We start from the raw sequence: 14,518 nt of genomic DNA, 5'->3' as shown, positions 1-14,518 counted from the left end.
GTCCCCCCAACCTCTGGGGGTCCCCCCACCCCCTCGGGGTCCCCCCAACCCCCGGGGTCCCCCCACCCCCTCGGGGTCCCCCCAAGCCCCGGGGTCCCCCCAACCCCTCGGGGTCCCCCCAACCCCTGGGGGTCCCTCCAACCCCCGGGGTCCCCCCAACCCCTGGGGGTCCCCCCAACCCCTGGGGTCCCCCCACCCCTGGGGGTCCCCCCAACCCCTCGGGGTCCCCCCAACCCCCGGGGTCCCCCCGCCCCCCCGCGGTCCCCCCAACCCCCGGGGTCCCCCAAACCCCCGGGGTCCCCCCACCCCCTGGGGGTCCCCCCGCCCCCTCGGGGTCCCCCCAACCTCTGGGGGTCCCCCTGCCCCCCCGGGGTCCCCCCAACCCCCGGGGTCCCCCCAACCCCTCAGGGTCCCCCCAACCCCCGGGGTCCCCCCGCCCCCTGGGGGTCCCCCGCACCTCATGAGGTGGCTGCGGGCCGGCTGCTGGTGGGAGAAGGACTGGGAGCGGCCCAGCCCGGCCTGGTGCCGCTCCACCAGGTCCCGCACGGCCGGGCTGCTGGGGCTGCTCTTGCGGGACACGGGCCGGGCCTCGGGGGGCGGGTTGGACACGCTGGCCGTGAACTGGAGCTTCAGCTTCATGTGCTGGGACAGCTGGGACAGCGCGACCCCCCCCCCAAGGGACACGGGTTAGGGGGGGATGGGGGGGGATGGGGGTGGGGCAGGGGGTGGGGATGGGGGGGGGATGAGGATGGCGGGAGTGGGGTGATGATGATGATGGGGGGGTGATGATGGTGGTGGGGGTGGTGGGGGTGATGATGATGATGGGGCGATGGTGGTGATGGGGGGGGTGATGGGGGTGATGGTGGTGGGGCAGGGGATGGGGCTGGGGGTGATGATGATGATGGGGAGGGGGGTGATGGCGGTGGTGGGGGTGATGATGATGGTGGGGAGCTGATGATGATGATGGGGAGGGGGGTGATGGCGGTGGTGGGGGTGATGATGATGGTGGAGCGATGGTGGTGATGGGGGGGGTGATGGGGGGGATGGTGGTGGGGCAGGGGATGGGGATGGGGGGGGATGATGAGGATGGGGGCTGGGGGTGATGATGATGATGGGGCGATGGTGGTGATGGGGGGGGTGATGGGGGGATGGTGGTGGGGCAGGGGATGGGGATGGGGGGGGATGATGAGGATGGGGGGGTGATGATGGTGGGGGGGTGATGATGGTGGGGCAGGGGATGAGGATGGGGGCTGGGGGTGATGATGATGATGGGGCGATGGTGGGGGTGGGGGGATGGGGGTGATGGTGGTGGGGCAGGGGATGAGGATCGGGGGGGATGATGAGTATGGGGGGGTGATGATGATGGTGGGGTGCTGGTGGTAGTAATGGTAGGGTGATGGTTGTGATGGTGACGAGGGGGTGATGGTGAGGGGGGTGATGGTGATGTGGGGGTGATGGTGACGGGGGGGTGATGGTGAGGGGGGGGGGGGGTGATGGTGGGGGGGGGTGATGGTGAGGGGGGGGTGATGGTGAGGGGGGGGTGATGGTGAGGGGGGTGATGGTGAGGGGGGGGTGATGGTGGGGGGGGGTGATGGTGGGGGGGGTGATGGTGATTTGGGGGTGATGGTGATGAGGGGTGATGGTGAGGGGGGTGATGGTGAGGGGGGTGACGGTGAGGGGGGGTGACGGTGAGGGGGGGTGATGGTGAGGGGGGTGATGGTGATTTGGGGGTGATGGTGAGGGGGGTGATGGTGATTTGGGGGTGATGGTGATGAGGGGTGATGGTGAGGGGGGTGATGGTGGTGAGGGGGGTGATGGTGATGAGGGGTGATGGTGAGGGGGGTGATGGTGGTGAGGGGGGTGATGGTGATTTGGGGGTGATGGTGAGGGGGGTGATGGTGATGAGGGGTGATGCTGGGGGGGGTGATGGTGGGGGGGGGTGATGGTGATTTGGGGGTGATGGTGATGAGGGGGGTGATGGTGATGAGGGGGGTGATGGTGAGGGGGGGTGATGGTGATTTGGGGGTGATGGTGAGGGGGGTGATGGTGATGAGGGGGGTGACGGTGCTGCTGGCGGGGAGGAAGGCCGCTCACCTCGAACAGCCCGGCGCGAAGGGCCTGGAAGGCCACGCGGATGGTGAGGGCGCTGCCCTTGCGCGAGTAGCCCAGGTTGTTGAGCGGCGTGTGGCACACGATGGCGTCCAGCGCGGCCTGCGTGGCGCGGCGCTCCTCCCCCGACAGCTTCTTCCCTGGGCACACAACACCCCCCCAAAAAACACCCTCACCACTCCCCCTCCCACCCCTAAACCAACCCCAACCCCCCCCAAACACCCCCCAAACACCCCCCCCAACCTCCACCCCCACCCCCTGGGTCCCCGCGCCCACCGGCCGTGGCGGTTTCGGGGGTCCAGACCAGCCTGACGGCCAGGAAGTCCTGGAGGTCGTTGAGCAGGGTGTAGGTGACGGTGAAGCGCTGCCGGGCCCGCACCGGCGACTCGCAGGCCGCGGTCATCACGAAGCGCGGCCGCTCCAGGCGGATGCTGGGCAGCCTGGGGAAGGGGGGGGAACGGGGGGGTTGAGGGGGTTCAGGAGGGTTCAGATGGGGAGGTGGAGGTGTGGGGGGCAGGGGATGATGGGGGGGTACTGGGGGGAGGTGGTATGGGGGGTGTGGGGGGGTTCAGGGGTTCAGATGGGGAGGTGGAGGTGTGGGGGGCAGGGGATGATGGGGGGTACTGGGGGGGTGATATTGGGGGGTGGTATAGGGGGGTTCAGGGGTTCAGATGGGGAGGCGGAGGTGTGGGGGGCAGGGGATGATGGGGGGTACTGGGGGATTGATATTGGGGGGTGGTATGGGGGGTGTGGGGGGGTTCAGGGGTTCAGATGGGGAGGTGGAGGTGTGGGGGGCAGGGGATGATGGGGGGTACTGGGGGGAGGTGGTATGGGGGGTGTGGGGGGGCTTAAGGGATGGCAAGGCAGAGGTGTGGGGGTGATATTGGGGGGGTGGTATGGGGGGTGTGGGGGGGGTTCAGGGGTTCAGATGGGGAGGTGGAGGTGTGGGGGGCAGGGGATGATGGGGGGTATTGGGGGGGTGATATTGGGGGGTGGAATGGGGGGGTTTGGGGGGTGTTCAGGGGTTCAGATGGGGAGGTGGAGGTGTGGGGGGCAGGGGATGATGGGGGGGTACTGGGGGGTGATATTGGGGGGGGGAATAGGGGGTGTGGGGGGGTTCAGGGGTTCAGATGGGGAGGTGGAGGTGTGGGGGGCAGGGGATGATGGGGGGGTACTGGGGGGAGGTGGTATGGGGGGTGTGGGGGGGTTCAGGGGTTCAGATGGGGAGGTGGAGGTGTGGGGGGCAGGGGATGATGGGGGGGTACTGGGGGGTTGATATTGGGGGGTGGTTTGGGGGGGTTCAGGGGTTCAGATGGGGAGGTGGAGGTGTGGGGGGCAGGGGATGATGGGGGGTATTGGGGTGTGGTTTGGGGGGGTTCAGGGGTTCAGATGGGGAGGCGGAGGTGTGGGGGGCAGGGGATGATGGGGGGGTATTGGGGGGGTGATATTGGGGGGTGGTATGGAGGGGATATTGGAGGGGATATATTGGGGGGGGAATAGATGGGGGGGGATGTACTGGTTGGGGGGGGATGTACTGGTTGGGAGGGGGGATGTACTGGTTGGGGGGGGGGATGTACTGGTTGTGGGGGGGGGATGTACTGGTTGGGGGGGGGGATGTACTGGTTGGGGGGGGGGATGTACTGGTTGGGGGGGGATGTACTGGTTGGGGGGGATGTACTGGTTGGGGAGGGGATGTACTGGTTGTGGGGGGGGGATGTACTGGTTGGGGGGGGGGTTCCACCCCGCGCTGGGCACCGCTCGTACCGGTAGTGGGTGTAGATGCTGCTGGTGAAGGGCAGTTTGGGTGTTGACCACTGGATCACGGCCACCAGCGGGACCTCCAGGCCCTGGACACGGGGGGCGGGGGGCTCATGGGGGGTGGGGAGCCCCCTCCCCACACCCCCGAGACCCCCAGCCCCATCCCACCCCAGGACCCCCATCCCACCCCAGGACCCCCACCCCCATCCCACCCTGTGCCCCCCATCCCAACCACCACCCCTCCACCCCATGGGCTTCACACCCCAACTGGGACAGTTCCCACCAGCCACAGGGACCTGAAGAGACCCCCCTGCGCCCACCCCCCCCAAAACACCTCCGGGGATGTCAGGAGCCCCCAGACCCACCCCCCCAGCGAGGCCAAACCCTGTCCCGGGCATCCACCCCCTCCCCCTGCCGTGTGTGTGTGTGGGTGTGTGTCCCCCCCCCGAGCCCCGCAGGGGGTCCCCTGTCCCCCCCCCCACCTCCTTGGCGTCCTCGGGGGGTCTCTCGGGGGCCTGGAGCTGGAAGAGGAAGTTGTGCTCCTCCAGGGCGCTGAGGGCGCAGGGACAGCCCGAGCCGGCGCCGCTCAGGCGGCAAAAGGCGCCCACGGGCACCTCCCCGGAGTGGTGGCTGCAGGGGGGGGGGGGGCACCCGCCGTTAATCCCCCAGCCCCATCTCCACCCCCCAGCCCCCCCGGCCGAGCCCCCAGCCCCGTCCCCGCGCCCACCAGACGTCGTCCACCAGCAGCACGGAGCCGTCGGGCATGACGGGCAGGTAACTGGCGTTGAAGTTGGGCAGGATGCGCACGTCCCGCAGCGAGATCTCCTCCTGCGACCACCCGTTCAGCACTGGGGGGAAGGGGGGGATTGGGGGGGGGGCGTGGGGGGGGGGGGAGGGGGCGGGGGGCACGGGCGTGAGCAGCCGGCGCCACGGCATCGCCCGGCCCCGCCACGGCCAACGCTGGGACCCCCCCCCCAGCTACCCCCAGCCCCCCAGCTGCACCCCACCCCCAGCCCCCGACTGCATCCCAAACACCCCCAGGACCCCCATCCCCCACCCCAAGACCCCTGACTGCATCCCAAACACCCCCAGGACCCCATCCCCCACCCCAAGAGCCCGATTGCACCTCAAACGCCCCCAGGACCCCCATCCCCCACCCCAAGCCCCCTGACTGCACCCCGAACACCCCCAGGACCCCATCCCCCACCCCAGGACCCCTGACTGCACCCCAAACACCCACAGGACCCCCATCCCCCCACCCCAAGCCCCCAACCACACCCCAAACACCCCCAGGACCCCCATCCCCCACCCCAAGACCCCTGACTGCATCCCAAACACCCCCAGGACCCCCATCCCCCCACCCCAAGACCCCAACCACACCCCAAACACCCCCAGGACCCCCAACCCCCACCCCAAGACCCCAACCACACCCCAAACACCCCCAGGACCCCCATCCCCCACCCCAAGACCCCATCCACATCCCAAACACCCTCAGGACCCCCATCCCCCCACCCCAAGACCCCTGACTGCACCCCAAACACCCCCAGGACCCCCATCCCCCACCCCAAGACCCCATCCGCATCCCAAACACCCACAGGATCCCATCCCCCACCCCAAGACCCCTGACTGCACCCCAAACACCCCCAGGACCCCCATGCCCCATCCCAAGACCCCTGACTGCACCCCAAACACCCCCAGGACCCCCATCCCCCACCCCAAGACCCCATCCACATCCCAAACACCCCCAGGACCCCATCCCCCACCCCAAGACCCCATCCACATCCCAAACACCCCCAGGACCCCATCCCCCACCCCAAGACCCCATCCACATCCCAAACACCCCCAGGACCCCATCCCCCACCCCAAGACCCCATCCACATCCCAAACACCCCCAGGACCCCCATCCCCCACCCCAAGACCCCTGACTGCACCCCAAACACCCCCAGGACCCCCATCCCCCACCCCAAGACCCCTGACTGCATCCCAAACACCCCCAGGACCCCATCCCCCACCCCAAGACCCCATCCACATCCCAAACACCCCCAGGACCCCATCCCCCACCCCAAGACCCCATCCACATCCCAAACACCCCCAGGACCCCCATCCCCCACCCCAAGACCCCATCCACATCCCAAACACCCCCAGGACCCCATCCCCCACCCCAAGACCCCATCCACATCCCAAACACCCCCAGGACCCCCATCCCCCACCCCAAGACCCCTGACTGCACCCCAAACACCCCCAGGACCCCCATCCCCCACCCCAAGACCCCTGACTGCATCCCAAACACCCCCAGGACCCCATCCCCCACCCCAAGACCCCAACCACACCCCAAAGACCCCCAGGACCCCATCCCCCACCCCAAGCCCCCAACCAGACCCCAAACACCCCCAGGATCCCCATCCCCCCACCCCAAGCCCCCAACCACACCCCAAACACCCCCAGGACCCCCATCCCCCACCCCAAGACCCCTGACTGCATCCCAAACACCCCCAGGACCCCCATCCCCCCACCCCAAGACCCCAACCACACCCCAAACACCCCCAGGACCCCCATCCCCCACCCCAAGACCCCATCCACATCCCAAACACCCTCAGGACCCCCATCCCCCCACCCCAAGACCCCTGACTGCACCCCAAACACCCCCAGGACCCCCATCCCCCCACCCCAAGACCCCATCCGCATCCCAAACACCCACAGGATCCCATCCCCCACCCCAAGACCCCTGACTGCACCCCAAACACCCCCAGGACCCCCATGCCCCATCCCAAGACCCCTGACTGCACCCCAAACACCCCCAGGACCCCCATCCCCCACCCCAAGCCCCCTGACTGCACCCCAAACACCCCCAGGACCCCCATCCCCCACCCCAAGACCCCATCCACATCCCAAACACCCCCAGGACCCCCATCCCCCACCCCAAGACCCCTGACTGCACCCCAAACACCCCCAGGACCCCCATCCCCCACCCCAAGACCCCTGACTGCATCCCAAACACCCCCAGGACCCCATCCCCCACCCCAAGACCCCAACCACACCCCAAAGACCCCCAGGACCCCATCCCCCACCCCAAGCCCCCAACCAGACCCCAAACACCCCCAGGATCCCCATCCCCTCACCCCAAGCCCCCAACCACACCCCAAACACCCCCAGGATCCCCATCCCCCACCCCAAGCCCCCAACCACACCCCAAACACCCCCAGGACCCCCATCCCCCACCCCAAGACCCCAACCACACCCCAAACACCCCCAGGACCCCCATCCCCCATCCCAAGACCCCAACCACACCCCAAACACCCCCAGGACCCCCATCCCCCACCCCAAGACCCCTGACTGCACCCCAAACACCCCCAGGACCCCCATCCCCCACCCCAAGACCCCATCCACATCCCAAACACCCTCAGGACCCCCATCCCCCACCCCAAGCCCCTGACTGCACCCCAAATACCCCAGGACCCACATCCCCCACCCCAAGACCCCATCCACATCCCAAACACCCTCAGGACCCCCATCCCCCCACCCCAAGCCCCCATCCGCATCCCAAACACCCCCAGGACCCCCATCCCCCACCCCAAGACCCCGATTGCACCCCAAACACCCCCAGGACCCCCAGGCCCCCACCCCAAGCCCCCAACCACACCCCAAACACCCCCAGGACCCCCACCCCAAGCCCCCTGACTGCACCCCAAACACCCCCAGGACCCCCATCCCCCCACCCCAACCACATCCCAAACACCCACCCTGAGCCCCTCATCCCCACCCCATCCCCACCCCCCCACCCTCAGTCCCCCATCCCCATCCCCACCGCCCCAGGACGCCCCCCCCCAGCCCCCCCAGAGCCCCCTCCCCACCTTTGAGCACGGTGAGGTACTTCCCGGACACGGTGAGCTGGCGGCAGCGCACCACGGGCGGCGGCAGCACCGTCAGCAGGGTGCTCACTGCGGGGGGACACGGGTGGGTCAGGGGCTGGGGGGGGGCACAGGGCACCGGGGGAGGGGTCTGGGGGGCGCAGGGACCCCCTACCCTGCGCCTTGAAGGCCCCCTGCTCCTGGCGGAAGACGTGGGCGGGCGCCCGCGCCTGCAGCAGCCCCAGGTAGCCGCTGCCGTCCCGCAGCTCGGGGGGCTCCACGTCCCGCTGCCACACGGTCACCACCACCTGGGGGGACAGGGAGGGGGGGTCAGCCCCGGGACCCCCACCCCCCGTGTCTGCGTGCCCCCCCCAGCTCAGGCTGAGGGGCTCTCGGGGGGCACAGGGGCTGGTGTCAGGGGGCTGCGCTGGCTCTGAGACCCCTGGGGTGTCCCCAAACCACCCCCTGGGGGGACACAAACCCCCTCAGGGTGACCCCAAACCCAGCCCTGGTGACCCCAACCCCCTCAGGGACCCCAACACCCCCCAGGGTCCCCAAGCCCCCCTCCCTGGGTCCCAAATCCCCCCTCCCTGGGTGTCTCCAGTGCCCCTGGGGCGACCCCAGCCCCCTCCCCAGTGACTCCAACTCCCCCCTGGGGTCCCCAATCCCCCCTCCCTGGGTGTCTCCAGTGCCCCTGGGGTGACCCCAGCCCCCTCCCCATTGACCCCAACACCCCCCAGGGTCCCCAATCCCCCCTCCCTGGGTGTCTCCAGTGCCTCTGGGTGACCCCAACTCCCCCCTGGTGACCCCAACTCCCCCCCAGGGTCCCCAAAACCCCTCCCAGGGTCCCCAACCCTCCCAGGGAGACCCCAGCCCAGTGTCCCCAACCTCCCCCCAGTGTCTCCAACCCCCCTGGGGTGACCCCAACCCCCTCAGGGCGACTCCAACACCCCCCCGGGGTCCCCAAAGCCTCCCCAGCGACCCCCACCCCCCATCACCTTGGCCTTGAGGGTGCCGGGGGGCAGCTTGTCCAGGGAGATGGTGAGGGGGAAAATCACCTCGTCCGGGGACACGATGGGGTCCTCCACGGGGAGCTGGGGTGCAGGGGGGCTCAGCGCTGCCTGACCCCCCCACAGCCCCCCCGGCACACCCCTCAGCCCCCCCACAGCCCCCCAACACCCCCCTGAGCCCCACAGCCCCCCCACAGCCCCTCCGACACCCCCCTGAGCCCCACAACCCCCCCCCCGACACCCCGCTCAGCCCCCCCATGGCCCCCCTGACACCCCCATCAGCTCCCCCACATCCCCCCCGACACCCCCTGTGCCCCACAGCCCCCCCACAGCCCCCCTTGGCACCTCCCTGAGTCCCACAGCCCCCCCCCGACACCCCCCTGTGCCCCACAGCCCCCCCCCACATCCCCTCCCCGGCACCCCCCTCAGCCCCACAGCCCCCCCACAGCCCCCCCACAGCCCCCCCTCAGCATCCCCCTCAGCCCCACAGGCCCCCCACAGCACCCCCCTGAGCCCCACAGCCCCCTCACAGCCCCCCTGACACCCCCCTGAGCCCCACAGCCCCCCACAGCCCCCCAACACCCCCCTGAGCCCCCCCACAGCCCCCCCGGCACCCCCCTCAGCTCCCCCACAGCCCCCCAACACCCCCCTCAGCCCCCCCACAGCCCCCCTCAGCCCCACAGCCCCCCCTGAGCACCCCCCTGAACCCCACAGACCCCCCACAGCCTCCCCCGTGTCCCCACAGCCCCCCCCGACACCCACAGCCCCCCCCCCGACACCCCCCTGAGCCCCACAGCCCCCCCGCTGTGCCCCCATAGCCCCCCCTGGCCCCCCTGACACCCCCCTGAGCCCCACAGCCCCCCCCATGTCCCCACAGCCCCCCGCCCCCACCCCCCCTCACCTGCCCCCGCAGCCCCCTTTCCCCCCCAACCGCCCCCCATCCCCCCCCCCCTCCTCCTCCTACCCCCCGCCCCCCCCCTCGCCCCCAGCACCCACCCCCCGCCCCCCCCCCCGCCCCCAGCACCCACCCCGGCCGCCGCCCGTCCCGGGGGGCCCCGGCCGTGGGTCAGCAGCGCCCGGCAGTCCCGGAAGAGCGGCGGCTCCGCTGGGCAGCCGGTACCGGCCCCGGCCCCGTCCCGCTCCCCGTCCCCGGCCCCGTCCCGCTCGGCGCCGCCGGGGCTGACGCTGGCCAGGGCGGCCAGAGACGCCGCCAGCTCGGCCCAGGGGGGCCCGGCGGCTCCGCCGTGCCCGGGGCGGCACCGCAGCACCAGCAGGAACCGGACGGTCTCCCCCAGGTAAAGGTGGTTCCGGCGGGGCAACGCCCGGTACCGGCCGGGCTCCCCCGCCAGCAGCTCCCGGGCGGCGAACGGCACCGCCGGGAAGTACATGAAGTAATCGCACTGCGACTCCATGGGCACCGGGGGGGAACCGGGAACCGGGGGGGACACCGGGGGCACCGGGGAGGGGGAACGGAAACCGGGGGGGGGAACGGGGGCACCGGGGGGGGAACGGGGAACCGGGGGGGACACCGGGGGCACCGGGGAGGGGGAACCGGGGGCACCGGAGGGGGAACCGGGGAGGGGGAACGGGGGCACCGGAGGGGGAACGGGAACCGGAGGGGGAACCGGAGGGGGCACCGGGGGAACCGGAGGGGGAACGGGGACACCGGAGGGGGAACCGGGGGAACTGGAGGGGGAACCGGGGGAACCGGAGGGGGAACCGGGGGCACCGGAGGGGGAACGGGGACACCGGAGGGGGAACCGGGGGAACTGGAGGGGGAACCGGGGGAACCGGAGGGGGAACCGGGGGAACCGGAGGGGGAACGGGGGCACCGGGCGGGACGGACCAGAGAGCGGGGGATGCCCGGGGGGGGGTCACCGGTACTCGGCCGTATCGTGGCGGGAGGGAGGAAGGGATGGGGGGAGGGATGGGGGGACGCCGGGGGCACCGGGAAACCGGCGGGATGCGCGGTACCGGCGGGGGGATGGGGCAGGATGGGGAGGAGGGGGGGGGGAAGGGACGAACGCCGGGCCCGGAGGGTCTCCCGCAGCCGGCTGGCGCCGCGGGGGCTCCGGCGAAGGGACCGGCCCGGGCCGGGGTTACCGGTAACGGGGCCGGGTCCACGCGGCGGCACCGGGCGCGGCCGGGCAGGGAGCGGGGCGGAGCGCCGAGCGCCGGGAGGGGGCCGAGCGCCGAGCGCATCGATAGGGCGCCGCGCGGGGGCGGGGCGGCCGCGCTGAGTGACGGGGGCGGCAGCCAATCAGCGTTCCGATCCCGGTGTTTATTGCCGTGGTAACGTTAAGCGGGGGTTTTGGGGGGGGGGGATGGGGGGGGGATGGGGGGGGGGGGATGTCGGTCGGGTCCGGTGACCCGAGGCACGGGGTGGTACCGGGGTGGTGGCCCCAGTGCTCAGGGGCTGTGCTGTAGTGGTGGGTCCATTGCTCAGCGCGGTAAACTGAGGCAGGGGGCGGTACCGGGGTGGGGGGGGGGGGGTGATGGGCCCATTGCTCAGCCTGGTAAACTGAGGCAGGGGGGTGGTCCCACCGGCCCCCCCCCAGCCCCGGTACACTGAGGCTGGGTGCTGTACCGTAGGGATGTGCCCATTGCCCAGAGTGGGTAAACTGAGGCACGGAGCTGCACCGGAGGTGGGGAGGGGGGTGATGGGCCCATTGCTCAGCGTGGGTAAACTGAGGCACAAAGTGGTTCTGTAGACAGCACCAGTCCCTATGGGGCAGGGCTGTGCCAGCGTGGTTGGGCATCCCCCCCCCGTGTCCCCCCCACCTCCAACCCCTGCTACCCCCCAGGCGGCTGCCCCCCTTCCCCCCCCCCAAACTGCCTCCGGTCCAGGATGTCCTTGTACTGCAGCTCGGGGGTGGCGAGCCGGGCACAGCGCTCCCGCTCGTCGGCGCCCAGCCCGGCCCGCAGCGCGTAGCCCAAGATCTCGGCTCTCCCGGGGGGCTGGAAAGGCCGGAGGCGCCCGTCGGCGATGCCGCGGGCCGGGACGGGCCCCCCGCCCTTCAGACACCTCCTCGCCATCTCCTCGCGCCGCCGGCGCAGCCACGACACCTCCTCCCGCAGCCGCTCGGCCCCGAAGGCCTCCACCTTCCTCCAGAAGGAGCGGTTGAGGTGGACGTAGAGCGCCCAGTCCAGCGCGTTCCAGGCCCGCAGGCCGGCGGCCTGGGCGGGCGAAACGCGGGGGGCGTCCCCCCCAGTCCGGCCGTTTTGGGCGAAGGCCACGACGGCGTCGCGGGGCCAGCACAGGGCGTCCCGCAGCAGCACCAGCGACTCGTCGAAGCGCTCGGCCAGCAGCACCAGGGAGAAGGTTCGGTCCAGCGCCGCCGCCAGCGCCGCCGCCTCGCCCGGGCTGCGGGGCAGCGGCAGCCCGAAGTCGAACCACTGGAGGTTGCGGGCGTAGTGGTTGCCGCGGGCCTCGGGCCGGTAGAAGCGGTGCGGGGCGGCCAGGAAGGCGGCGAGCGACGGCGCGCGCCGGAAGGCCGGGGCCACCGCGCGGTAGTAGGAGAAGGCCGACTCGCCCAGCGTGCCGGGGTCGCGGACGATGGAGAAGTAGAAGCTGTCGTTGGGCATCACCTTCTGCACCTGGAGGGGGGGGAGTGACGTCACGGGCAGCGGGTGACATCACAGTGGGGTGTGATGTCATGGGGTGACATCACGGTGGGGTGTGATGTCATAGGGTGACGTCACGGTGGGGTGTGATGTCATGGGGTGACGTCACGGTGGGGTGTGATGTCATGGGGTGACATCACGGTGGGGTGTGATGTCATGGGGTGACGTCATGGGGCGGGGGGGCGGGGCACCCCGCAGACCCCCACCCAGCCAGTGCACCCATCGCCCCCCCCCCAAGCCCGTGTCTCTGAGGATGAGGTTCCCAGGCCCCTGCCCCCCAGCCCCAGCATCCTCTGTACCCCCTCTCTGTGCACCCCCCCCATTCCCATCCCACCCCCCCAAATTGTTCAGCCCCGCCCCCCCCAGCCCCAGAACCCCCCCCCCCCCATCCCACCCCTTCCATGGGCACCCTTCTGGTTCTCAGCACACACCCCCACCCCCTGTGCCCCCCCCCCATGTGCCCCCCAACCTCTGTGTCCCCCATCTCCAATCCCACCCCCCAGCCCTGAGCACCCCCAGCCCCATCACACCCCCCCCGAGGGTGTCCCCCCCACCATCCCACCCCCCCCAAACACTGTATCCCCCCATCCCACTCCCCACGGGTGCCCCCCACCCCCCAGCCACACCCCCCGAGGGTGTCCCCCCCACCATCACCCCCCCAAACACTGTATCCCCCCGTCCCACTCCCCACGGGTGCCCCCCAGCCCCCCCGTACCTCGCTGAGGTTGAAGCGCATGTGGTGACAGATGATGTCAAAGGGGGGCCCCCCCGGCCGGTACCCCTTGACCCGCTCAGCACGGAAGGAGTTGGGGTACCCGAACTGGTAGCGGTGGGGGAGGGCGAAGCGGAGCCCCCCCGCCTCCCCGAAGCGATGCAGCAGGTTCACCACGCTGCTGCCCCCCGTCTTGTGGGTCTTGAGGAAAACCAGGTGGGTGCGGGGCTGGCAGGGGGCGGCGGAGCGGCCGGGGGGGGCCGCGGGGGCCCTGCGAAGGATGGCAGGCTCGGGGAGGGGCTGCGGGGGACCCCCCCTCCAGCTGCAAGGGGACTGGGGGACTCCCCCAGCCCAACGCCAAGGGGATGCCCGAGGGGTCGGGGACCCCCATCCCACCCCCTGAGCCCCCCCCCAGGGGATTCTGTTGGGGGGGACACACAGAGCCCCCCCCCCAGGGGATTTTGTTTGGGGGGGACACACAGAGCCCCCCCCCAGGGGATTTTGTTTGGGGGGGACACACAGAGCCCCCCCCCCAGGGGATTTTGTTTGGGGGGGACACACAGAGCCCCCCCCAGGGGATTTTGTTTGGGGGGGACACACAGAGCCCCACCCAGGGGATTTTGTTGGGGGGGACACAAAGACCCCCCCCCCCCAGGGGATTTGTTGGGGGGGACACACAGAGCCCCCCCCCAGGGGATTTTGTTTGGGGGGACACACAGAGCCCCCCCCCCCAGGGGATTTTGTTGGGGGGGACACACAGACCCCCCCCCAGGGGATTTTGTTGGGGGGGGACACACAGAGCCCCCCCCCCAGGGGATTTTATTTGGGGGGGACACACAGAGCCCCCCCCCCAGGGGATTTTATTTGGGGGGGACACACAGAGCCCCCCCCCCAGGGGATTTTGTTGGGGGGGGGACACACAGAGTCCCCCCCAGGGGATTTTGTTGGGGGGGACACACAGAGCCCCCCCCCCAGGGGATTTTGTTTGGGGGGGACACACAGAGCCCCACCCAGGGGATTTTATTTGGGGGGGACACACAGAGCCCCACCCAGGGGATTTTATTTGGGGGGGACACACAGACACCCCCCCCCCAGGGGATTTTATTTGGGGGGGACACACAGAGCCCCCCCTCCCAGGGGATTTTGTTTGGGGGGGACACACAGAGCCCCCCCCCGGGGATTTTGCTGGGGGGGACACACAGACCCCCCCCCAGGGGATTTGTTGGGGGACACACAGACCCCCCCCCAGGGGATTTTGTTGGGGGGGGACACACAGAGCCCCCCCCCAGGGGATTTTATTTGGGGGGGACACACAGAGCCCCCCCCCCAGGGGATTTTATTTGGGGGGGACACACAGAGCCCCCCCCCAGGGGATTCTGTTGGGGGGCACACACAGAGCCCCCCCCAGGGGATTCTGTTGGGGGGGACACACAGAGCCCCCCCCAGGGATTCTGGGG

The 14,518-nt window shown here is 70.8% G+C and overlaps 2 protein-coding genes across 2 annotated transcripts; both read right to left on the bottom strand.

The window, feature by feature from the left end:
• Positions 1-457: 457 nt before the first annotated feature.
• TRAPPC14 (trafficking protein particle complex subunit 14) lies at positions 458-10,272 on the bottom strand (the record flags this gene model as incomplete). The annotated part of the gene is made up of 10 exons (XM_084280751.1): positions 9,754-10,272; positions 8,714-8,809; positions 7,891-8,023; positions 7,719-7,805; positions 4,595-4,715; positions 4,350-4,497; positions 3,874-3,956; positions 2,386-2,549; positions 2,095-2,249; positions 458-651 (listed from the first exon to the last, which is right to left on the bottom strand). Coding segments are annotated over exons 1-10 (1,565 nt in total), but the record flags the coding sequence as incomplete, so codon positions are not given.
• A 1,246-nt stretch (positions 10,273-11,518) lies between these two features.
• On the bottom strand, positions 11,519-13,332 carry GAL3ST4 (galactose-3-O-sulfotransferase 4; the record flags this gene model as incomplete). The annotated part of the gene is made up of 2 exons (XM_084280752.1): positions 11,519-12,322; positions 13,065-13,332. Coding segments are annotated over 2 exons (1,072 nt in total), but the record flags the coding sequence as incomplete, so codon positions are not given.
• Positions 13,333-14,518: the final 1,186 nt, after the last annotated feature.

Source organism: Gallinula chloropus, assembly GCF_964237585.1.
Source record: "Gallinula chloropus genome assembly, contig: HAP1_SCAFFOLD_745, whole genome shotgun sequence".
Classification (NCBI taxonomy): Eukaryota; Metazoa; Chordata; class Aves; order Gruiformes; family Rallidae; genus Gallinula; species Gallinula chloropus.
This window is presented reverse-complemented; position numbering and strand designations above follow the sequence as displayed.